This window comes from Erinaceus europaeus, chromosome 1 (assembly GCF_950295315.1).
Source record: "Erinaceus europaeus chromosome 1, mEriEur2.1, whole genome shotgun sequence".
Lineage (NCBI taxonomy): Eukaryota > Metazoa > Chordata > Mammalia > Eulipotyphla > Erinaceidae > Erinaceus > Erinaceus europaeus.
Window position 1 is genome coordinate 150,777,405 of NC_080162.1, and position 23,434 is coordinate 150,800,838.

Consider the following 23,434-nt stretch of genomic DNA (forward strand, 5'->3'; position numbering starts at 1 on the left):
CGCAATCAAAATGCTAATTGTCCCCGCGCCTCCGGCTGCGCCTCGACCCGGCCCCCTCCAGTGAGGGAAGACGGGACCAGCGGCTGGGGGAGGAAGATCCCGATCCCGCCCTCACTCCCGGCCTGGCCGGCTGCGCCTCGGTGATAAGGGGGCTGCTGCGCCCCGCCCCCGCCCCCCGGGAGCACCTGCCACGCAAGATGAATATCCAGCGACTGCGGTGGGGGGACTACAAAGCGGACCGCTGTTTGCGCCGCTGCCCACGCGCCGATCCCGCTGCTCCACACCCGCCCTCCTGGGTGACTGCGCCCGGGACTAGGGCGGGAGCGGGTCTCCGCAGCCCGCGGCTAGGCGCTGAGCTCAGCTCTCCCCGCGCGCTCCCGCGTGCGCTCCCGGGTGTGGCCCGCCCGCCGCGCGCTCCCGGCCGGAGGCCGCGGGCTCGCGCTGACGCCCAGCACAAGGTCACCGCGTGCGGTGACGGGTGCGCGCGCACGCTCCCGCCGGGCCCGCGATTCCAGGCCCTCCCGAGAGGCACCCCTGGGGACCTCGGCCTCCAGCGACCGAGGGCTGAGTGGGGGCCGCGCTCCCAGCCTAGAGACCCGAGCCACGGGCGGGGGCGGGGACAATGGCGGCGCCGGCCCTAATTGGGGACATATGTCCCCGCGCGCGGCCATTGTGCAGCCCGGAACCCCCTCACCCCTGCGCGGAGTCATTGGCCGCCAGGCCTGACGTCATGGGGGCTGCAAACTCCAGGCGGGCGGCCACGGCAAGGGTTGTCCGCATGGTTTCTAGGCTGCCTGGGGTGGGGGGTGGGGGGAATGCAGCTTCGTGGAAGGGCAGAAAACCACCAATGCAGCCAATGTCTGCAGAAAGAGCAGAGGAGCTCCCCGCTGTCCACACCCGGCTCACAAGCGTCGTCGATGTACTCGGTTCCTGTCCCTTGGGAGCGGAGCGGGGGTGGAGGGGTGCCCCCGCAGCGGGCACGGGGTCAGCCCGGGTGACCGAGTGGCAGGGAGACACTGCGGCACAGCGTTTCCACACTGCGCTTTCGCTGCCTCAGCATTTGCTTCTTCGCCTCCCACCTCCCCCACCCGCCCCCGCAGATCCCGCGCCCCCATGCCCGTGAGTCAGGAAGGCAGGACGCGCCCCGGGCCAGTCCAGCGCTCCACCCCCAAAGACTCCCCCCCAAATCAGGGCTCGTGGGTCCCGGAACCGTTGGTCCCTCCCCCGCCACCACGCCTGACAATGCGGTGGCCCGCAGGGCCTCCATTTCCCGTAGCCGCGCGGCGGGACTCCTCGCCTGCGGGGGCCGCGGCATTCCCGAGCCCCCTCCCTGGAAACTCAGGCCGGGGCCGGCGCAGCGAAGCCATTTCCGTCGGCCTCTCCTGGGCCTCGCCCACCCCCTCCCGCAGTTCCTGGGCTTTAAAAGCCGGGGGCTGGACCCGACCGCTGGCAGAGGCGGCCGCGGGTGCAGTAGGCCTGGCCCGTCAGCTGTCCGAGAGCCGAGCCCCGCCCCTGGCGTCTCCGGCCCTCCCCCCTCCTTCCCTGGGTCCGCCCTCTCTGCACACCCCTCCCCTCAAGGACCCCCGCCCCCCGCCCGCCGCCGCCGCCGCCGCCGCTGCTCGCTCTGGCTTCAGAACAATAAAGCCAGCCTCCCGGAGACCCCCGCCGAGGACCCCCAGCCGGCGGCCGAGCCCCCGCGGCCCGCCCCTCGCTGGCGCGGCGGGCTGAGTGCGCCCGGTCGGTCGCTGGCCGAGGTGCTGGCCGGGCCGGCGCTGGCCGCGGTGCTGAAACTGCCAGCGCTCCCGCCGCCGCCGCGTTCTCTGGGCCCGGCGCCGCCGCCCCCGAGGGCATGGAGGGGCGCTGACTGAGGCTCCGCCGCCGCGGTGGGGGGGAGGGGCAGGGGGCCGCGGAGCCGGGCCAGCCCTGCACCCACTCGCAGCCTCCGGGCCCGGGACGGAGCCGCTCCCCCCCTCCCCACCCCGCCAGCCTCCTCCCCCGCCTGTCCAGGGGCGGCACTGCGGGCTGGGAAGCCGGGTTCAGAGGAGGGAAGGAAGGAAGGAAGGAAGGAAGGAAGGAAGGAAGGAAGGAAGGAAGGAAACAGAAGAGAAGAGAAGAGAGAAGAGAGGAGGAAGGGAAAGAAAAAGAGATCCCCGGAGGAGCATCAGAGGAAACGCAGGGCAGGCAGGAAGAAGAGAGAGGACAGCACTCTTGCGGCAGCATTCAAAGGTCAGAGTGGGGACCCGGGCTGCCTCCGCTGCTCCTCGGATGGTGACGGGGCCGCGCCGCGGCCGCAGCCCCTCGGAGCCCCACAGGAATCATGCCCAGGTCTTTTCTGGTCAAGAAGGTCAAACTTGACACATTCTCCTCGGCGGACCTCGACAGCTCCTACGGGCGTGCCCGCAGCGACCTCGGTGTTCGACTACACGAGAAAGGTTTGAGCTGGGCTGAGGCTGGGGGAGGCGGCGGGGGGCACAGGGCAATGCTGGAAGGGGTGGAGGGGATCAGGGCCCCAAGAGATAGACCCCAGGGAAAGCAGAACCAGCAGGAAGCAGTGGCTGGAGCAGGACTGAGGGGGGATGGGCGTTGGGAAGAGGGGAGCATAGAGGCAGGCTAGAACCGGGCCAAACTGGCAGTGACTGTTAATGCAGGAGAGGATGAGGGAGGGGTGGAGGTCAAGAATAGGCAGGATGGGCAGGACACCCTGGCCCACAGACTAAGCTATGCCTAGACAAACAGCCTCATGGCACCTGCCGACATGACAGGACCTAGCCAGGCATGCAGACCCACACCCAGGAAGCTGGGCCTGCCTCTGTGTCCTCTATTTCCAGGACCCCTTGTAAGGGCCACCTGAGGAGGGCTGGAAGCTCCAAGGAGTAAACTTAGGGGTGCAGTGGAGGCTGCTCATCTGTCAGGGCAAAGGCACAAGCAGTGGCAGAAGCAGTGCTATCCCTGTTTCTGAAGGGGGGGGGTGTTGGGCAGGAGGACTGTGGGGAGGGGAGGTCCAAAGGGCTGGAGGCAGGGGAAGCTCTTTGTGTCAGGGTACCCAAGTTCAAGGACAACTGTTAGCAAACAGGCAAGGGGGCCAGGAGTGCCAGCAGTGTTGGGTGGCAGAACAAGTGTGACCTGCAGGAGCAGGAACCTGTGTGTGAGTCTGTGTGCACCCATGTGACTGCATGTGGCCATGTGACTGTGTGCGTTTGTGTGTGACCCCTGTATGAGTGTGTGTTTGCCTGTGTGCCACTACATGGGGCCATGTGACTCTGAGGCCACTGTGCCCCCATGTGACTGAAGACCCTGGCTGAGACTGTGCCTGGCAGGTGTGACCCTACATGAGTAGGTGGATCAGTATGCAGCCCAGAGAATGAGAGGCTCCAGGTTCAGCTTTGGCCTGGGAGTTGGCATAACCCTACAGGAGCCAACGCCTGTATTTTGCGGTGTGTGTATTTGTAACTTTGAGGCTGGGAGGCCCACCTTGTGCCTTGAGAACTACTGCAGATACCAGCGGGCATGGCACTGCCCACCTGCAGCTTGCCTCTATTCAGGTGTCCCTCACTGGACACGGTGTTATTCATCATTCAATCTCCTCAGAACAGCATTGCCCTGGCTGTCAGTCCAGGAGCTTAGAAAGGCCCAGAAAGGGGCTAGGAACTAAGGAGGGTGGGGGGGGGGTGGAGAAAGAACCCCAAGGGTGCAGGATGGGGAGGGTAGACAGGGCTGGAACACAGGGGGGTAAAGTCCAGAGAGACCAGATGATGCAGGAAGGGGGGAGGTTAGAAGTCTGGCTGAGGGGGAGTTGCTGGGGGGGACCTAGAGGATCAGAGAGGACTTCATCAAAGCCCGGTGCGGGTGCTGGGGGCTGAGGGGAGGAGCTACTAGGAACCCAGAGAGGCGGGAGCAATGGGGTCCCTGGGCAGGCAGTCCTGGCTTTGTGCGCTGCGGGTCTGCAGTGTGTTGCATAATCAGGGAAAACTGCTGAAGTGGGGAGAACCCGAGGGGGAGGGGAGGAGAGGGGAGAGACTAGGGGGAGGAGGGCGAGGGAAGCGCTGCCCCTCCCCCCTGACCTTGAGGCTCCGAGGAAGGGGGTGGGGGACAGCCGCGCCCTAGGATGCGCCTCTTCTCTCCCTCGGCAAGGGCAGGGCAGCGGGCGGCGGGGGTGGGGCCGGGCCTGGCCGGGTCTCATTTCTCTTCTCTCTCTCTCCTCTTGGCCCTGCGGTCCCTTGGCCCCTTCTCCTTTGTCCTCTCCCTCCCGGCCCCCGGTGTCTCCCGGTCTGTGTCTGTTCTGTCTGCCGCTTCCCGGCACCCCCTCCCACTCTCTGTCTGTCTGTCTTTCCGTCTGCCTCGGCCCGCAGGATACCTCAACGACTACGCAGGGCCTGCATCTGTCTACGATGGCGACGCCGATGCGACCTTGCTCAAAGGGCCGTCCCCGGAGCCCATGTATGCCGCGGCCGTGCGGGGAGAGCTGGGCCCGGCGGCCGCGGGCTCGGCGCCACCGCCCACCCCACGCCCGGAGCTGGCCACTGCCGCGGGCGGCTACATCAACGGCGACGCGGCGGTCAGCGAGGGCTACGCGGCCGACGCCTTCTTCATCACCGACGGGCGCTCACGCCGAAAGGCTGCCAACACCAACGGGGCTGCAGCCCCCTCAGCGGTCGCGGCTGCCGCCCCCGACGGCGACGACGGAGGCGGGGCCGGGGCGGGCGCGCGAGGGGCGGGCGCGGGGCCCGGGAGCAGGGGCGGTGCGCGCGCGGGGGGCGGCACTGAGGCGCGCGCCGGGCCCGGAGTCGGCGGCCCGGCGGGCCGGCACGCTTGCGGCGAATGCGGCAAGACGTACGCCACGTCGTCGAACCTGAGCCGCCATAAGCAAACGCACCGCAGCCTGGACAGCCAGCTGGCTCGGCGCTGCCCGACGTGCGGCAAGGTGTACGTGTCCATGCCGGCCATGGCCATGCACCTGCTCACGCACGACCTGCGCCACAAGTGCGGCGTGTGCGGCAAGGCTTTCTCCCGGCCTTGGCTGCTCCAGGGTCACATGCGCTCCCACACCGGCGAGAAGCCCTTCGGCTGTGCGCACTGCGGCAAGGCCTTCGCCGACCGCTCCAACCTGCGCGCGCACATGCAGACCCACTCGGCCTTCAAGCACTTCCAGTGTAAGCGCTGCAAGAAGAGCTTCGCACTCAAGTCCTATCTCAACAAGCACTATGAGTCGGCCTGCTTTAAGGGCGGCGCCGGCGGCGGCCCCGCGACCCCCGCGCCGCCGCAGCTCAGCCCAGTGCAGGCCTAGGGCAGCCGGGCCTCCGCCAGCCGGGTCAGCTCTCAGCAATATGGGCCCCCAGGGAAGTCTCGGCCGCGCCCGGGTGGAGAGGCCGGAGGGCGGGCCCTCCTCACAGCAATAGGGGGAGGGGGCCCGGCCCCGCCCCGCCCGCCAGGGGCCTTGCGGGTCCCTTCAAGCAATAGGGTCCTGAGGGGAGACCCACCCCGAACCCTCTCCCTTCCTCTCCAGGGTGCCCCAGGCTTTCTCCCAGCAATAGGGTCGAAGAGACCCGGAACAGAACCTCATCTCCGAGTTAGGTCTCTGAAGACCAGACTGGGGCGAGGCGAGAAGGGCCCTCCTCCTCCCTCCTCTGCGCCCCTGGATCGTGCAGAGACTCAGGTCTTTCCCACCCCTTTCAAGCCTTCCAGGGCTAGGCCTGCGGCCGAGTCGTCCAGGGAGCCCGTGCCTCTCCGGCCTCAGACGAGGAGGGAGAGGAGGGGGGGAGGGCTGCAGAGGCATCCCTATTCCTCAGCCTTCACTGAGTGTCAGACGTGTTGGGGATCGGGGAGGGGGGCGGATGGCGGCACCCCTCTCCCTAGGGTTCCTTCTGGGGCCTCAAGTCCGAGCCGCTCTCCTACCGTCGCCTCGCATTCTCTGCCAAATCCGAATTCTTCCAGCCCCGATTCCTGGGCTCTGTCCTCCACAACGAATAATAATGACGCATATCGAATCGCATGGACTTCTCCCACCTCCTCAGATCTCGCTCCCACCCTGCCCCGCTCCTTGGCCCCCGCCCCCTCAGACCCAGGCATTTGGTGTTGGAAGGCAGAATCCTGGGGTCCGGCAGGCAGGCCGGGACACGGCCCTCTATACACCTCTCTGTATTCGCTTTGCGGGTAAAGCCCCCTGGGGGGGTTACGGACGCGTCGGGTTTCTTTCTTTCTGTATTTGTTACGTTTTCTTGAGGACGGATTGCACTCGGGTCAGGGAAGGGGGCGCTGAGTTCCCCCATCCTTCCCGCCGACGCCCGGGGCTTCGGATGTTCAAGAACACTTTCTCCACCTCCTACCCGGACCCCGCCTCCCCGGGACCACCCAGGACCCTCCTCCCCGGGACCCCCAGGCCCCGCCCCCACTTGGTTGCCAACTTTCGCCCGTCTATGCCAAAGCCTCGGCGGCGACCCGCCCCAAGGGCCCGCCCATTGGCCGCCGCCTTTGTGACGTCACTGCATGCAGTCCCAGCCCTCCTCCTGTCCTCCCCCGGGGCTGCCCGCTCCCTCTCCCTCTTAGTTAGTCCGATGCCGACTATAGAGCAATAATGCGCACTGCATGCGAAGAAGCTGCCGCCGCCTCTAGAGTTACTGAGAATCAGGTATCCCCCTGCCCGACCCCTCCATCCCCCCCTTTCCCCTTCATAGGCCCCTAGATCAGGGACGCTGCGCGGAACCGGACGCGCAGACTTTCTTCCCCTCTTCCCCACCCCTCCCAGCCCCTCCCACGGCAGAGCCCGGCGGGTGGCAGGTAGGACGGTTTCACGGGCAGGGGTGGGGTGACTGCACCTATGACCCCCCTACCCTACTTCAGGCATCCATCACGCACCAACCGTTCACTGGGCACCTCTCGCATGCCAGGCCTGTTGCTAAGTCTGGAGAATCCGCAGCAACCTGCAAAGGGGTGGGCATGTCTTCAGGCCTGGCGCGGGTCAGGGACTCCCCAGAGGCAGAGAAAGGCCAGTCCCTGAACCCAGTCTCAGTCTGTTAGCGCTCGCGGCCCCGGCCAGATGACAGTACTAGGCCTTGACTGGTTCTAGCTTTGACTTGGGCCCCTTGTGTTCTTAGCTCAGGTGGGCCAAACCCAGGGCCCCAAGGCCCAGCGCCCCTAGGGCTGCCCCAAACAACTCCTTCCAGTCTTTCCATTCTGTGGTTCCCAGAGCTTGCAAAGCCACCATGCACCAGGGCTCCTGACCTGATGAAAAGGTGCACACTGGAGCACACGACCTGGTCAGCACAGCTCTGCTGTGCCAGGCAGGCTGAGGGCCAGAACCCCTCCACCCCCGGCTCGGTACCCACACAGATCCCAAGCTGGGGCCTGCTTCGCCTGTGCCAGACACACCCGCATGCACATGCACACACAGGCCCTCCCCCACCCCACGCCTGTCTACCTACCTGAGGAGAAGGCCGCCGGAGGGCTGTGGGCCGGCCAGGTCTTCCGCTTCTCCCCACACCCTGCCGCCGTGGAAAGCCATGGACCCCCTCCCGCCCCCATAACTAAGCAGCACAATAACCGACTTAGCGAATTCAGGTAGAAGGAACGTTTAGGTAGCACCTATTTTGTACTGATTCTATAAGTAGGGCCCGAGATGCGGGGGGGCCCTAGGGTGGGGGCCTGGCTGCCGGCCCGCCCGCCCCCACTCCCGCCTGCGCCCCGCTGCCTTGTATATACTCCCACCCGGAACAGGCCGGGATTTTTACTCGGGCCGCGCCCCACTTCCGCCCCCATTTGGGGCCGGGCCGGCCGGACAGACGGACGGACGGACAGACCTCCTTCCTAAGCACAATAGCACCAGCTCCCCGGAGCGCCGCACCTCCTTGAGGAGAATAAATGCCACTCTTGATAGAACCTGGAGTGTTGGGCTGATGTATCCAGTGCTGGGCTGGGCTGGGCTGGGCTGGGCTGGGCTGGGCTTGGGGGGTGGGTTCCTGGGGGGACTCCTGCTCAAGGGTCCAGCTTGGGGAGCTGTGGACTGCCATGCAGCCCTGGGTCATATTGCTGCTTTTTGCTAGGGTGCACCCCTGTCTGCTTTTACAATAGGGTTGCCTTCTTCCACCCGCAACGCTGGGGCAGGCCTAGTAGCAGGAGCACCCTCCACCCAAGCAAAGCAGTTGGCATTTCTCTTGTGGTAGGTGAATCAACTCTGTGCCAGGAAACCCAGAAGTGAAAACACAGCAGTCTGAAGTCAGGCCAACCCCAATCTTTTTTTTCTTTTTCCTTTGCCTCTAGGCATATTTTATCACTAAGGCTCCATGCCTGCACAAGTCCACAGCTCCCATTGGACTCCTTAATTTTCTTTTTCTAGGGAGTCGGGCAGTAGTGCAGCCGGTTAAGCGCACGTGGCGCAAAGCTTAAGGATTGTCATGGGTCGCGGTTTGAGCCCCTGGCTCCCCACATGCAGGGGGAGTCGCTTCACAAGCAGTGAAGCAGGTCTGCAGGTGTCTTTCTCTCCCCCTCTCTGTCTTCCCCTCCTCTCTCCATTTCTCTCTGCCCTATCCAACAACAACGACAACAATAACTACAATAATAAAACAACAAAAGGGAAAATAATAAATAAATATAAAAAATATTTTTTCTAGGGGGCTGGGCAGTAGCGCAGCAGGTTAAGCGCACGTGGTGCAAAGTGCAAGGACCAGCGGAAGGATCCCAGTTGGAGCCCCTGGCTCCCCACCTGCAGGGGAATCGCTTCACAAGCGGTGAAGCAGGTCTGCAAGTGTCTTTTTCTCCCCCTCTCTGTCTTCCCCTCCTCTCTCATTTCTCTCTGTCCTATCTGACAACAATAATAGCTACAACAACAATAAAAACAAGGGCAACAAAAGGGAAAAAATAGCCTCCAGGAGCAGTGGATTTGTGATGCAGGCAAAAAAAAAAAATTCTAGATAGAGGTTAAGAGGCAGAGAGACAGAATGGGAGAGAGAAACAGAGGAGTGACACTACAGCACTGCTCCACTACACATGAAACTTCCCCTGTGCAGATGCTCCCAGATGGTGACTGGAGCTCAAACCTAGATTCTTGATCATGGTAAAAAGTGTGTGTTTTACCAGATGAGCTATCTCCTGGCTCCCCATCCCAAGGAAAATCTTGAATGGTGCAGTCATCTGGTAGGGGGTATTCCTATTCTCCCTAAGGAGTAGGCCAAGGTCTTGCAGCCACCAGCAAGCCCTTGTTGATGTTTTTGAAGAAAGTGGGGTGGGGGTAGATAGCATAATGGTTATGCAAACAGACTCTCATGCCTGAGGCTCCAAAGTCCCTGGGTCCCATGCTCTGGTAAAAAAATAAAAATGAAAAAGTGGCATAGGGTGTAAGGTCTGGCTATTCCCTGCAGCCTTCTGCCCATCCTGACTGCAGACATGCTCCCCCACTGTCTGAGGGAGCCCTCATAGACACTTGCAGCCCTCAGACTAGACAGGATGAGTTGGGGTGAGGGGAGGAACTGCTAGGCAGGGCCAAGCATGAGCTGGTCAAACCAGGTCAGCCCAGAACCAGCCCAGCTGTCTGCACTTTGGCAGGGAACATGCTTTCCTGGAATATATTGAAGCTACAGCATATGGCTTACTGTTCAGGGCTTACATGATGTGAGCACACCTTTCATCAGGAGTGTAAGTGAACCTGGTGTTAATATGAGGTCCATGGCCAGGCCATCCTGCTCAGGGGTCCTCTACTATCACTGTCCCCAGGCTGAGAAGTCACTCTCAGCTGGTTTGCCGAGGAAGACTGATGGCAGTGATAGAAACAGCTTGTCTAAGGGCTGCCTTTGGCATAAGCCTGCCCTAGTACCTCACCCATAGTGCATCTGGAGCTACCATTGGGCAAGAAGGTGGGGGAAGGCTCTTAGACACCCCTTCCTTACAGCAGGCTCCCCAGCCTCTAGCTCTGCTGTGTAGTTTCTGCTTCTGTATTCTTTTTTTTTTTAAATATTTATTTTATTTATTTTTTCCTTTTTGTTGCCCTTGTTTTATTGTTGTAGTTATTATTGTTGTTGGATAGGACAGAGAGAAATGGAGAGAGGGAGGGGAAGACAGAGAGGAGGAGAGAAAGATAGACACCTGCAGACCTGCTTCACCGCCTGTGAAGCGACTCCCCTGCAGGTGGGGAGCCGGGGTTCGAACTGGGATCCTTAGGCCGGTCTTTGTGCTTTGCGCCACCTGCGCTTAGCCCGCTGTACTACAGCCCGACTCCCTGCTTCTGTATTCTAAGGCACACTGGAGGTAGAAGGATGGGAGCCCATTCCTCAGTCCCTTAAGAAGCTGGAGGACAAAACTTTGTGCCCAGAGAATGGGTGGTACAGCCTGCTGGCTGCCATATCTGCATTGACTCTGCTGGCCACACTCCTCACAGTTCTCTGTCTTTTATCCCTCAGCCTGAAACCCATTGTTTATTACTTATTGTTGTTATTTAAATACAGAGCACTGATCAGCTCTGGCTTATGGTGGTGCTGGGGATTGAGCCTGGGAGCTCAGAAACTTAAAAGTCATTTGCATACCACTATTCTGTTCCCCCAGCCCAAACCCTTTATTTTTCTTATTTTTAATTTCTTATTTTTAGATTGAGACAGGCTCAAGCATCAAACTATCCAAGGCAGAGGGTAGATAGCATAATAGTTATGCAAAGGGCCAGGAGGTGGCGCACCTGGTTAAGCACTCACATCTCTGTGCAAGGACTCAGTTACAGCCCCTGGTCCCTGCCTGCAGGGGAAAAGCTTCACGTGTGGTGACGCAGGGCTGCAGGGGTCTCTCTGTCTCTCACCCTCTCTATCCCCCCCTCCAATCTCAATTTATCTCTGTCTCTATCTAATAATAAAAATATTTAAAAAGGGAGTAGGGCAGTAGCGCAGCTGATTAAGTGCAGGTGGCGCAAAGCACAAGGACCAGTATAAGGATCCGGGTTTGAGCCCCCCCCTGCTCCCCATCTACAGGGGAGTCGCTTCACAAGCAGTGAAGCAGGTCTGCAGGTGTCTATCTTTCTCTCCTCCCTCTGTGTCTTCCCCTCCTCTCTCCATTTTTCTCTGTCCTATCCAACAATGACATCAATAACAACAATAATAACTAAAACAATAAAAAGGGCAACAAAAGGGAATAAATAAATATTAAAAATACATTTTAAAAATAGTTATGCAAACAGACTCTTATGCTTTAGGCTCTAAAGTCCAAGGTTCAATCCCCTGCACCACCATAAACCAGAGCTGAAGAGTGTGTGGGGGGGCTATCCAAGTGAACTAGTTTACAGGCCTAAGGTCCTTTCTTTTTGTTGTTTGTTTATTTATTTTCATACTTTATTAGATAGGACAGAGAAAAATTGAGAGGGGAGGGGGAAATAGGGAGAAAGAAAGCAACATCTGCTGACCTGCTTCAGTGCTTATGAAGCGTCCCTTCTGTAGGTATGGAATGAAGACTCAAACCCAGGTCCTTATGCATAGTAATGTGTGCACTCAACTGAGTGTGTCATCACTCTGTCCTCATTTCTTTTTCTTTTATTCTTTAAAAAAAATTTTAGGGAGTCGGGCTGTAGCGCAGCGGGTTAAGCGCAGGTGGCGCTAAGCTCAAGGACCAGCATCAGGATCCCGGTTCGAGCCCCCGGCTCCCCACCTGCAGGCAGGTCCCTTCACAGGCGGTGAAGCAGGTCTGCAGGTGTCTGTCTTTCTCTCCCCCTCTCTGTCTTCCCCTCCTCTCTCCATTTCTCTCTGTCCTATCCCACAACAACGACAACAACAATAATAACTACAACAATAAAACAACAAGGGCTTTTTGGCTTTTTTTTTTATTTAAGAAAGGATTAATTAACAAAACCATAGGGTAGGAGGGGTACAACTCCACACAATTCCCACCGACAACAAGGGCAACAAAAGGGAATAAATAAATAAAATAAAAATAAAATAATTAAATTTTTTTATTATTTTATTTATTTATGAGAAAGATAGGAGGAGAGAGAAAGAACCAGACATCACTTTGGCACATGTGCTGCCGGGGATTGAAGTTGGGACTTAATGCTTGAGAGTCCAAAGCCCTATCACTGTGCCACCTCCCGGACCACTATTTTTTTAATATTTATTTATTCCCTTTTGTTGCCCTTGTTTTATTGTTGTAGTTATTGATATCGTTGTTGTTGGACAGGACAGAGAGAAATGGAGAGAGATGGGGAAGACAGAGAGGGGGAGAGAAAGATAGACACCTATAGACCTGCTTCACCGCCTGTGAAGTTACCCTCCTGCAGGTGGGGAGCCGGGGGCTCCAACCGGGATCCTTATGCCAGTCCTGGGGCTTTGTGCCATGTGCGCTGAAACCGCTGTGCTACTGTCCGACTCCCCATTTCTTTTTCTTTTTATGCATCACTGAAGAAAGAACTGAGAGCCTCACCCATGCATGATACCACTGAGTAAGCTGTCCAGCTCAATAAAAAAAAAAAAAAAAAAAAAAAGCACTGGGGAGACTTCCGGAGGCAGAGCTACGAGCAGCAGCAGATCGCTTTCTCTCCTCTCCTCTCCTCTCCTCTCCTCTCCTCTCCTCTCCTCTCCTCTCCTCTCCTCTCCTCTCCTCTCCTCTCCTCTCCTCTCCTCTCCTCTCCTCTCCTCGGTCAACTAGGAATACCAAAGGAGACCACCCGGGACCGAAATAAGACAGGACTAGAATGACCACAGGAACCCACTAAATCACCGGTGAGTACAAACACCTGTGGCTGGTGACAGAGAGGAGAGAGGAGCCTAAGGAGAGATTAAGTGACTGCTAACAGTTCAGCAGTTTATCAGTTGAGATACCACCTCCAGTCTGCTCCACCAACAAGGGGACAGCTGAAGGGAGGAGAGGACTCCCCAGAGACTCACCAAGTGCAACTCTGAGTCTCCATTGCTACTGCCCTCAGAATCTGGAGCAGCAACAGGGAGGGACACCAGGGGACAGAGATCTAACCGAGAAACTCAGGAGAAGACCTATACCTAGGTGGCATAGCAGAGGGGCTGTGAAAGTCTCTTTGCATAACCACTGGATTATCTCTGCCACACCCTGCTTTATCTCTTGGTCAGGAGTCAGTGATTAAGCTAAGAAGCCTACTGATAGTTTAAAAGCCCTCAGGCTCCCATAGCCTACAGGGAAGAAAAAAAAAAGAGCTTTTAAACCACTGAGCTCCAACTGTTAACTTCTACCACTGTGAACCCTTTAATTAACTTACTTAGATACAAGTCAATCCAGGCAATAGGGATCAGTAATTTGAACAGTACTGAGAAAGGGAACTCATAACATAATATATAAAATGGTTAAAACAACAAGAAGAAATATTGGAGAATCGAACCAGGACAAGAGTCCAGCTAAAAGTCCTCCAGAGGGTGAAGCACAAAACAACGAGTTCAACATCCAAACATTAGCTAAGGAAATAATAACAGGAGTGAGTAAAGAATTTGAAAAAATTATAATCAGAAATGCAGGAACAACAAATGAGAATATGGAAGAAAATACTAATTGTCTCATGGTCATTAGAGAGCTGAAAGCTGAAATCACTGAGCTAAGAACGCAACTAGTTGAACAAGCTAAAACAGTATCAGAACAGGGTAACAAAATAGATGAACTCCAGAAAACAGTAGAGGGCAGAGAGAATAGAATCAATCAGGCTGAAGACAGAATTAGCAAGATCGAGGATGAATTAGAGACAACTAAAAAAGAAGTAAGAGATCTCAAAAAAAGAGATTAAGAGATGCTGAAAACAACAACAGAGTCCTATGGGATGACTTCAAAAGAAACAATATATGCATTATTGGTATACCAGAGGAAGAAAAAGAAGGAGAGGAAGAAAGCATTCTCCAGGCCATAATAGCTGAAAACTTCTCTAGTCTAGACAACATCAAAGACATAAAGATTCAAGAAGCCCAGAGGGTCCCAAACAGAATTAACCCAGACCTAAAGAGACCAAGACATATCATAGTTAGAATGGAAAGGAAGAAGGATAAAGAAAGGATCCTGAAGGCTGCAAGAGAAAAACAAAGAGTCACCTACAAAGGAAAACCCATAAGATGAGCAGCAGACTTCTCCATACAAACACTACAGGCCAGAAGAGAATGGCAAGATATCTATCGAGCGCTCAATGAGAAAGGCTTTTAGCCAAGAATACTATATCCTGCTAGACTGTCATTCAGACTAGATGGAGGCATCAAAACCTTCTCAGACAAGCAACAGTTGAAGGAATCAACTATCACCAAGCCTGCCCTGAAAGAAGTTCTGAAAGGTCTCCTATAAACAACCAGACCACCATAAATAGGACATATATCAAAACACTCTAAAACTCTACAAGAATGGCATTAAAATATCTTCAATCTTTGATATCAATAAATGTCAATGGCCTGAATTCACCTATTAAAAGACACAGAGTAGGAAGATGGATCATAAAATACAACCCAACAATATGCTGTCTATAGGAAACCCACCTAACACAAGACAAACACAGACTTAAAGTGAAAGGATGGAAAACTATCATACAAGCCAATGGCCCACAAAAAAGGGAGGGAACAGCTATTCTCATATCACATGATAGACTTTAAAATAGATAAGATTAAAAAAGACAGGAATGGACACTACTTAATGCTCAGAGGATCAGTCAATCAAGAGGACTTAACAATTATTAACATCTATGCACCCAATGAGAAGCCATCTAAATACATCAAACTTCTACTGAAAGAGCTACAGCAATATATTAACAGCAACACAATCATAATAGGGGACTTCAACACCCCACTCTCTCAACTTAACAGATGATCCAGGCAGAAAATCAATAAAGACATAAGGGAGCTAAATGAAGAGATAGATAAACTAGAACTATTGGGCATTTTCAGTCATTCATCCCAAGAAACTGGAATATACATTTTACTCAAATCCTCATGGGTCATTCTCAAGGACAGACTATGTTAGGCCACAAAGACAGCATCAGCCAATTCAAGAGCACAGAAATCATCCCAAGCATCTTCTCAGACCACAGTGGAATTAAACTAACACTTAACAATCAACAAAAGACTAGTAACAGTCCCAAAATGTGGAAGCTCAACAGTACACTTCTTAACAACTTCTGGGTCAAAGAAGAAATAAAGGAAGAAATCATAATGTTTTGAGAGTTCAATGAAAATGAAGACACAAGCTATCAAAATATTTGGGACACAGCTAAGGCAGTACTGAGAGGGAAGTTCATAGCTATACAAGCACACATCAGGAAACAAGAAAAAGCACAAATAAACAGCCTGATTGCACATCTTAAAGACCTAGAAGAAGAACAACAAAGGAACCCAAAAGCAACCAGAAGGACAGAAAAAAAAATAAAGTTAGGGCAGAAATAAATAACATTGAGAATAAGAAAACCATACAAAAGATCAACGAAAGTAAATGTTGGTTCTTCGAAAGAGTGAACAAAATCAACAAACCTTTAGCCAGATTCACAAAAAAAAAAAAAAAGGAGACGACTCAAATAAATCACATACTAAATGAAAGAGGAGATATCATAACAGACACCACAGAAATTCAACATAGAAGCGAGGCTTCTATGAACAACTATATGCCACCAAGCTAGAGAATCTGGAAGAAATGGACGATTTCCTAGATACCTACCAACTTCCAAAACTAAGTAAAGAGGAAGTGGATAACATGAACAGGTCCATCACAGCTAATGAAATTAAAACAGTTATCAAAAATCTCCCCAAAAATAAAAGTCCTGGACCAGATGGTTTTACAAATGAATTCTACAAAACCTTCAAGAAGAACTAATACCTCTACTTTTAAAAGTCTTCTAGAAGATTGAAGACACTGGAATACTCCCTGCCAGCTTCTATGAAGCCAACATCACTCTGATACCAAAAGCAGACAGGGACACAACCAAAAAAGAAAACTACAGACCAATATCTCTGATGAACATAGATGCGAAAATATTGAACAAAATTCTAGCCAACTGGATACAGCAGTATATCAAAAAGATTGTTCATCATGAACAAGTGGGGTTTATCCCAGGCATGCAAGGTTGGTTTAATATACGTAAATTAATCAACGTGATCCACCACATCAACAAAAGCAAGACCAAAAACCACATGGTCATATCAATAGATGCAGAGAAAGCCTTTGACAAAACACAACATCCCTTTAGGATCAAAACACTACAAAAATGGGAACAGATGGAAAATTCCTGAAGATAGTGGAGTCTATATATAGCAAACCTACAGCCAACATCATACTCAATGGTGAAAAACTGGAAGCATTTCCCCTCAGATCAGGTACTAGACAGGGCTGCCCACTATCACCATTACTATTCAACATAGTGTTGGAAGTTCTTGCCATAGCAATCAGGCAGGAGCAAGGAATTAAAGGCATACAGATTGGAAGAGAAGAAGTCAAACTCCCTATTTGCAGATGACATGATAGTATACATGGAAAAACCGAAGGAATCCAGCAAGAAGCTTTTGGAAATCATCAGGCAATACAGTAAGGTGTCAGGCTACAAAATTAACATTCAAAAGTCAGTGGCATTCCTCTATGCAAACACTAAGTTAGAAGAAATTGAAATCCAGAAATAAATTCCTTTTACTATAGCAACAAAAACAATAAAATATCTAGGAGTAAACCTAACCAAAGAAGTGAAAGACTTGTATACTGAAAATTATGAGTCACTACTCAAAGAAATTGAAAAAGACACAAAGAAGTGGAAAGGTATTCCATGTTCATGGGTTGGAAGAATTAACATCATCAAAATGAATATACTACCCAGAGCCATCTACAAATTTAATGCTATCCCCATCAAGATCACAAGCACACTTTTTAGGAGAATAGAAAAAATGCTACAAATGTTTATCTGGAACCAGAAAAGACCTAGAATTGCCAAAACAATCTTGAGAAAAAAGAACAGAACCGGAGGCATCACACTCCCAGATTTCAAACTGTATTATAGGGCCACTGTCATCAAAACTGCTTGGTACTGGAACATGAACAGACACACTGACCAGTGGAATAGAATTGAGAGCCCAGAAATGAGGCCCCACACCTATGGACATCTAATCTTTAACAAAGGGGCCCAGACTATTACATGGGGAAAGCAGAGTCTCTTCAACAAATGGTGTTGGAAACAATGGGTTGAAACATGCAGAAGAATGAAACTGAATCACTGTATTTCACCAAATACAAAAGTAAATTCCAAGTGGATCAAGGATTTGGATGTTAGACCAGAAACTATCAGATACTTAGAGGAAAATATTGGCAAAACTCTTTTCTGCATAAATTTTAAAGACATTTTCAATGAAACGAATCCAATTACAAAGAAGACTAAGGCAAGTATAAACCTATGGGACTACATCAAGTTAAAAAGCTTCTTCACAGCAAAAGAAACCACTATAGAAACCAAGAGACCCCTCACAGAATGGGAGATCTTTACATGCCATACATCAGATAAGAGTTTAATAACCAACATATATAAAGAGCTTGCCAGATTCAACAACAAGACAACAAATAACCCTATCCAAAAATGGGGGGAGGACTTGGACAGAATATTCACCACAGAAGAGATCCAAAAGGCCGAGAAACACATGAAAAAATGCTCCAAGTCTCTGATTGTCAGAGAAATGCAAATAAAGACAACAATGAGATACCTCTTCACTCCTGTGAGAATGTCATACATCAGAAAAGGTAATAGCAGCAAATGCTGGAGAGGGTGTGGGGTCAAAGGAACCCTCCTACACTGCTGGTGGGAATGTCAGTTGGTCCAGCCTCTGTGGAGAACAGTCTGGAGAACTCTCAGAAGGCTAGAAATGGACCTACCGTATGACCCTGCAATTCCTCTCCTGGGGATATATCCTAAGGAACCCAACACATCCATCCAAAAAGATCTGTGTACACACGTTCTTGGCAGCACAGTTTGTAATAGCCAAAACCTGGAAGCAACCCAGGTGTCCAACAACAGATGAGTGGCTGAGCAAGTTGTGGTATATATACTACTCAGCTGTAAAAAATGGTGACCACCATTTTCAGCTGATCTTAGATGGACCTTGAAAAATTCATGTTAAGTGAAATAAGTCAGAAATAGAAGGATGAATATGGGATGATCTCACTCTCAGGCAGAAGTTGAAAAACAAGATCAGAAACGAAAACACAAGTAGAACCTGAAATGGAATTGGCATATCACACCAAAGTAAAAGACTCTGGGGTGGGTGGGTGGGGAGAATACAGGTCTATGAAGGATGATAGATGACATAGTGGGGGTTGTACTGTTATATGGGAAACTGGAGAATGTTATGCATATACAAACTATTGTATTTACTGTTGAATGTAAAACATTAATTCTCTAATAAAGAAATAATTTTTTAAAAAAAGCATTGTTCAGCTGTGGTTTATGGTAGGTAATACAGGAGTTTGAACCTGGGACCTTGTAGCCTCAGCCATGAGAATCTGTTTGCATAATCATTATGCTTGCTCCCCCACCCAATATTTTCTTTCTTTTCTTTAATCTTAATTTTTTAAAAAGATTTTGTTTATTTATTAATGAGAAAGGACAGAGAGAGAGAGAGAGAGAACCAGACATCACTCTGGTACATGTGCTGCCGGGGATTGAACTCAGGACCTTTTGCTTGTTAGTCAAATGCTTTATCCACTGCACCACCTCCCAGACCACTAATCTTAATTTTTAAAATTTATTACGGGGTAGAGACAGATAGAAATTGAGTGGTTTGGGAGGTGGCGCAGTGGATAAATTGCTTGACTCTCAAGTGTGAGGTCCTAAGTTCAATTCCCAGCAGCACATGTACTACAGTGATGTCTGGTTCTTTCTCTCTCTCCTTTTATCTTTCTAATAAATAAAGTCTAAAATTTTTTTTAAAAAATTGAGAGGGGAGGGGGATATAGAGAGGGAGAGAGGGAGATACCTGCAGCCTTGCTCTACCACTTATGAAGCTTTCCCCCTGCAGGTGGGGACCAGGGGCTTGAATCTGAGTCCTTGCTCACTGCAGTGTGTGAGTTTAACCAGGTGCACTACCACCTGGCCCCTCCCAACATTTTCATTTCATGAGAGATCAGAGCATTGCTCAGTTCTGGTTTATTGAGTGATGCCAGAGACTGAACCTAAACCCTCAGGCATGAAAGTTTGGTGCACTGCCACTGCACTATCTCTACCATCCTCCTGTTTGTTTACGAGAGAGAGAACCAGAGCATCACTCATGTACATGAGATGCTTGGAGTCAAATTCATGCTTGAGAGTTTAATGTTTATCTACTTCACCACCTCGTATTTTTTATTCTATAGATTTGTAGATAGAATGAGACCAAAGGGAAGGGAAAAGAAAGAGAAAGAAAGAGGGAGAGACACTAAAACACCTCTCCACCACACATGCTGTTCTCTGGGTGCTCCCCATGGTGCTCCTGTGTGACGCCAGGATGGAACCCAAAGCCTCACACACAGCACACTTCCTCCCCAGACCGTAGCTAAACCTTAAACCCCTTCCAGACCTTTATTCCTCAGACCAGAGGCTTCTCATCCCTTGACTCTTTAATCAGTTGCTGCAGGCAGTGGCGCTGGGCATTTCTGGACAAGCCTTCATATATACCTTTGTCCCTAATCAACCAACCCCACCTATCCTGACCTTTCCCCTTTCCTGGGGGCCCTGGGCCACACCTTTCCCTGGATCATGCTATATCAGGACTGGCATAGGCTCAGCATCCTGTAGAATTCCTGCCTAGGCTAGGTACCCAGATTGTTACTATTATTTCAATTTTAAACATTTATATTTTTACCAGAGTACCGCTCAACCCTGGCTTATGTGGTGCATGGGAATGAACTTGGGACTTTGGAAGCTTAAGTGTGATAGGGTTAGGTTTGTGTGACACTAAAAGGCCCAGAGAGAGAGACTATATCCTTAGCCCCTCTCAGGTTTTAGCACCAAAATGCTAGAATGATGAAGTGCAAAGTAAGTCAAATAGAATCAGGAGTGCAAACAAATAAATATTTAATATAGTAGCCAAAGGTGTGTGTGTGTGTGTGTGTGTGTGTGTGTGTGTGTGTGTGTGTGTGTGTGTGTGTAATGAGCCCTAGTTGGGATGGAGCTAAAAGCCCAATCTGGGTAGTTGGGCGGTTGCACAGTGGGTTAAGCGCACGTGGCGTGAAGCACAAGGGCCGGGGTAAGGATCCGGGTTGGAGCCCCCGGTTCCCCACCTGCAGGGGAGTCGCTTCACAGGTGGTGAAGCAGGTCTGCAGGTGTCTATCTTTCTCTCCCCCTCTCTGCCTTCTCCTCCTCTGTCCATTTCTCTCTGTCCTATCTGACAACAATAATAGCTACACCAACAATAAAAACAAGAGCAACAAAAGGGAAAATAAATAAAATTTAAAAACAAAAGGGAAAAAGAAAGAAAGAAAGGGCAAGGGTAGATAGCATAATGGTTATGCAAAGAGACACTTGTGTCTGAGGCTCCAAAGTCCTAGGTTCAATCCCCTGCACCACCATAAGCCAGAGCTGAGCAGTGCTCTGGTAAAAAATAAAGAGGGAGTCAGGCAGTGGCACAGTGGGTTAAGCCATGTGGCGCGAAGTGCAAGGACCGGTGTAAGGATCCCAGTTTGAGCCCCCGGCTCCCCATCTGCAGGGGAGTTGTTTCACATGTGGTGAAGCAGGTCTGCAGGTGTCTATCTTTCTCTCCCCTCTCTGTCTTCCCTTCCTCTCTCCATTTCTCTCTGTCCTATCTAACAACAACGACATCAATACAACAATAATAACAATAACAACAAAAAACAACAATGGCAACAATAGGGGAAATAAATAAATGAATAAATATATAAAAATAATAAATAAATAGAGAGAACAAAAGAAAAAAAGAAAAAGAAAAGCCCAATGTGGGGGGAATTAAAAACCTGAAGTGGGACTTGCTGTTTGGTCTTCATATAGAGTCTTGTTACTTTGTCTGGCATGGAAAGGGCTGTGGCCTGTATCATAGAATTTATGATGCATTTCTGGTTGGAGATGTCTGCTTCAAGCAGGGGTAAGTCTTCCTGTGTGGGTGAGGGGTCTGCTTATCCTGTGAGGCCTTAGTATATTTCCTTCAGATAGTCTCTTTGCATAACTATTATGCCATCTCACCCACCCCAATATTTATTTATTTTTAAGTATTTTATTTTATTTATTAATGAGAAATATAGGAGGAGAGAGAGAAAGAACCAGACATCACTCTGGTACATGTGCTGCCAGGGATTGAACTCAGGACCTCATGCTTAAGAGACCAATGCTTTATCCACTGCGCCACCTCCTGGAACACCCAATATTTAAGGAGGGTGGTGGGACCCAAAGGCATGTGATAACACATAGGACCTCTTGCAGTGCCCCTCACAAGAAGCAAGGAGTTAAGAGGAGATAGCATAATGGTTATGCAAAAGACTTTCATGCCTGAGGCTTCAATGTCCCAGGTTCAATCTCCCATATCACCATAAGCCTGAGCTGAGTAGTGCTCTGATAAAAACAAAAACATGGGGAGTAAAGTGGTAGCGCATCGGGTTAAGTGCATGTGGCGTGAAGCGCAAGGACTGGAGTAAGGATCCGGGTTCAAGCCACCAGTTCCCCACCTGCAGGGTAGTCGCTTCACAGGTGGTGAAGCAAGTCTGCAGGTGTCTATCTTTCTCTCCCCCTCTCTCTGTCTTCCCTCCTATCTCCATTTCTCTCTGTCCTATCTAACAATGATGACATCAGTAACTATAACAATAACAACAATGAAAAATAAGGGCAACAAAAGGAAAAATAAATATTAAACAAACAAACACGGAGAGCATCTGGGTGTGTGTGTGTAACTGAACTTCCAGAGCTCACCCCTGTGCTCCAGTATCCTGAGAAGACCCTCACTTCCATTTGTCTCCCTTGGGGTCAGCACTCAAGAAGACCCAGCTGTGACTAGGTCTGGCTGGCCAATGAACAGGTGACTATGGAAACTGGACAGGAGGCAGGCTGGTCTTGACTCACCTAGCTGAGTATGAACAACAGAGGTGTCTCTCCCCTTCTCAGGGCAGGTCACTACACCAAAACATTTGTCAGCTACTCCCAGGATGCCAGTCTGGCCCCATTCCAATATGGCCCCTTGACTGCAAGACTGAGTCACCAGGGCGCAGCTGAGGTGGTGAATCTTTGTAGCCTGGAGAGAAGGTGGTGACCATACACCCTTGGAGATGTCATGTCTACAGGATGAACTTCCAGCTTTATTTGCTGTGGGTACTCTCTGAGGCTCTGCACCCTTCTTAGGGGAGGAATGACAAATGAACTCTGTTGTAGAGGTATTTCTTGAGCAAACCAGACCTGAGCCTCCAGTGAACCCACAGTCAAGATCCAGGATGCTCACTCTGCGCTCTATGTGGGGCGGGTGTCAAGCCAAGGCTGCACAGTTGCTAGAGACTGTAGTGACACAGAGGCCTTTGAATTTCTGCGATCAGGTAGCCTAAACCTTGGCAAAATGGTTCGGGTGGAAAACTGGGAGTCCTTTCAGGTTGGCATGGTAAGCACCTTCCTCAGCCTTGCCCAATCCTGACAGTGCACGAGTGTCCAAACTTTTTCCCTTTTTTTAAATATTTATTTTCCCTTTTGTTGCCCTTGTTGCTTTATTGTTGTAGTTACTAATGTCGTTGTTGTTGGACAGGATAGAGAAAAATGGAGAGAGGAGGGGAAGACAGAGAGAGGGGGAGAGAAAGATAGACACCTGCAGACATGCTTCACCGCCTGTGGGGAGCTTCCCCTACATGTGGGGAGCTAGGGCCTTGAACCGGGATCTTTCTGCCAGTCCTTATGCTTTGCACCACGAGTGCCGCAGGCACCGCCATGTGAGCTGCTTAACACAGTACTAGCTTCACAGGAAGTTCAGCACGGCTGGACTCTCCAGGCCAAACTGAAACCATCTTGCCTTTTGCCATGTATAGAGCTTGAGATTAAGCTCTGTGTGGTCTTAATAATATTTACCTGTGGCCAAGGTCAGAGCCTGACCAATAACAAAAGTAATGACAAAACCTGCATTCCACTCTGTAAGTCTGATCATAATGGAACGAGCAATATCAGTAATGCAGAATTTTTCAGGAGGTTCCAATAGGAAAAATTGTTTCCCCCTTTATCTACAACACTTCCTTTAGTATTCCCCCTAAAATATAAAGATTGGTGCTTCCCACAGTGGAGGGGCCACCTTACATAGCATACTTAATAAATGGAAAGTTATGGTACCTGCCTAGATACAATGGGCCTTTTAATCTACCGCCCACCAATATGCTCCCACTTCCTTATGCAGGAATAGTACATGAGAACCTAGGTCACACAGTAAGCATACACAGAAGATGGATTCTAGCTAGAGAGCTTAATTTTATGGAGAGGCTGGCCAGGTCAGCACCACCTTGGTGCCTTCTCAGTAAAAAAAAAAAAAACTCCTTGATCAAACAATGGAACAGGTTTTTATGAAAAATG

At 51.3% G+C, this 23,434-nt stretch overlaps 1 protein-coding gene across 1 annotated transcript; it reads left to right on the top strand.

The window, feature by feature from the left end:
* The first annotated feature begins 1,677 nt into the window (after window positions 1-1,677).
* On the top strand, window positions 1,678-5,984 carry SCRT1 (scratch family transcriptional repressor 1). Its single transcript, XM_060197457.1, has 2 exons — window positions 1,678-2,432; window positions 4,350-5,984. Exons 1-2 carry the CDS (start codon window positions 2,318-2,320, stop codon window positions 5,282-5,284), a joined length of 1,050 nt encoding a protein of 349 aa, XP_060053440.1. The 5' UTR covers window positions 1,678-2,317; the 3' UTR covers window positions 5,285-5,984.
* The last annotated feature ends 17,450 nt before the right edge of the window (window positions 5,985-23,434 follow it).

What these genes read in the sequence shown, in the direction of transcription:
- SCRT1 (XM_060197457.1), top strand. Translation starts at nt 2,318, where the DNA reads ATGCCCAGGTCTTTTCTGGTCAAGAAGGTCAAACTTGACACATTCTCC. An exon ending in TGTTCGACTACACGAGAAAG is followed by an intron (nt 2,433 to 4,349) that starts GTTTGAGCTGGG and finishes CTCGGCCCGCAG; the next exon opens with GATACCTCAACGACTACGCA.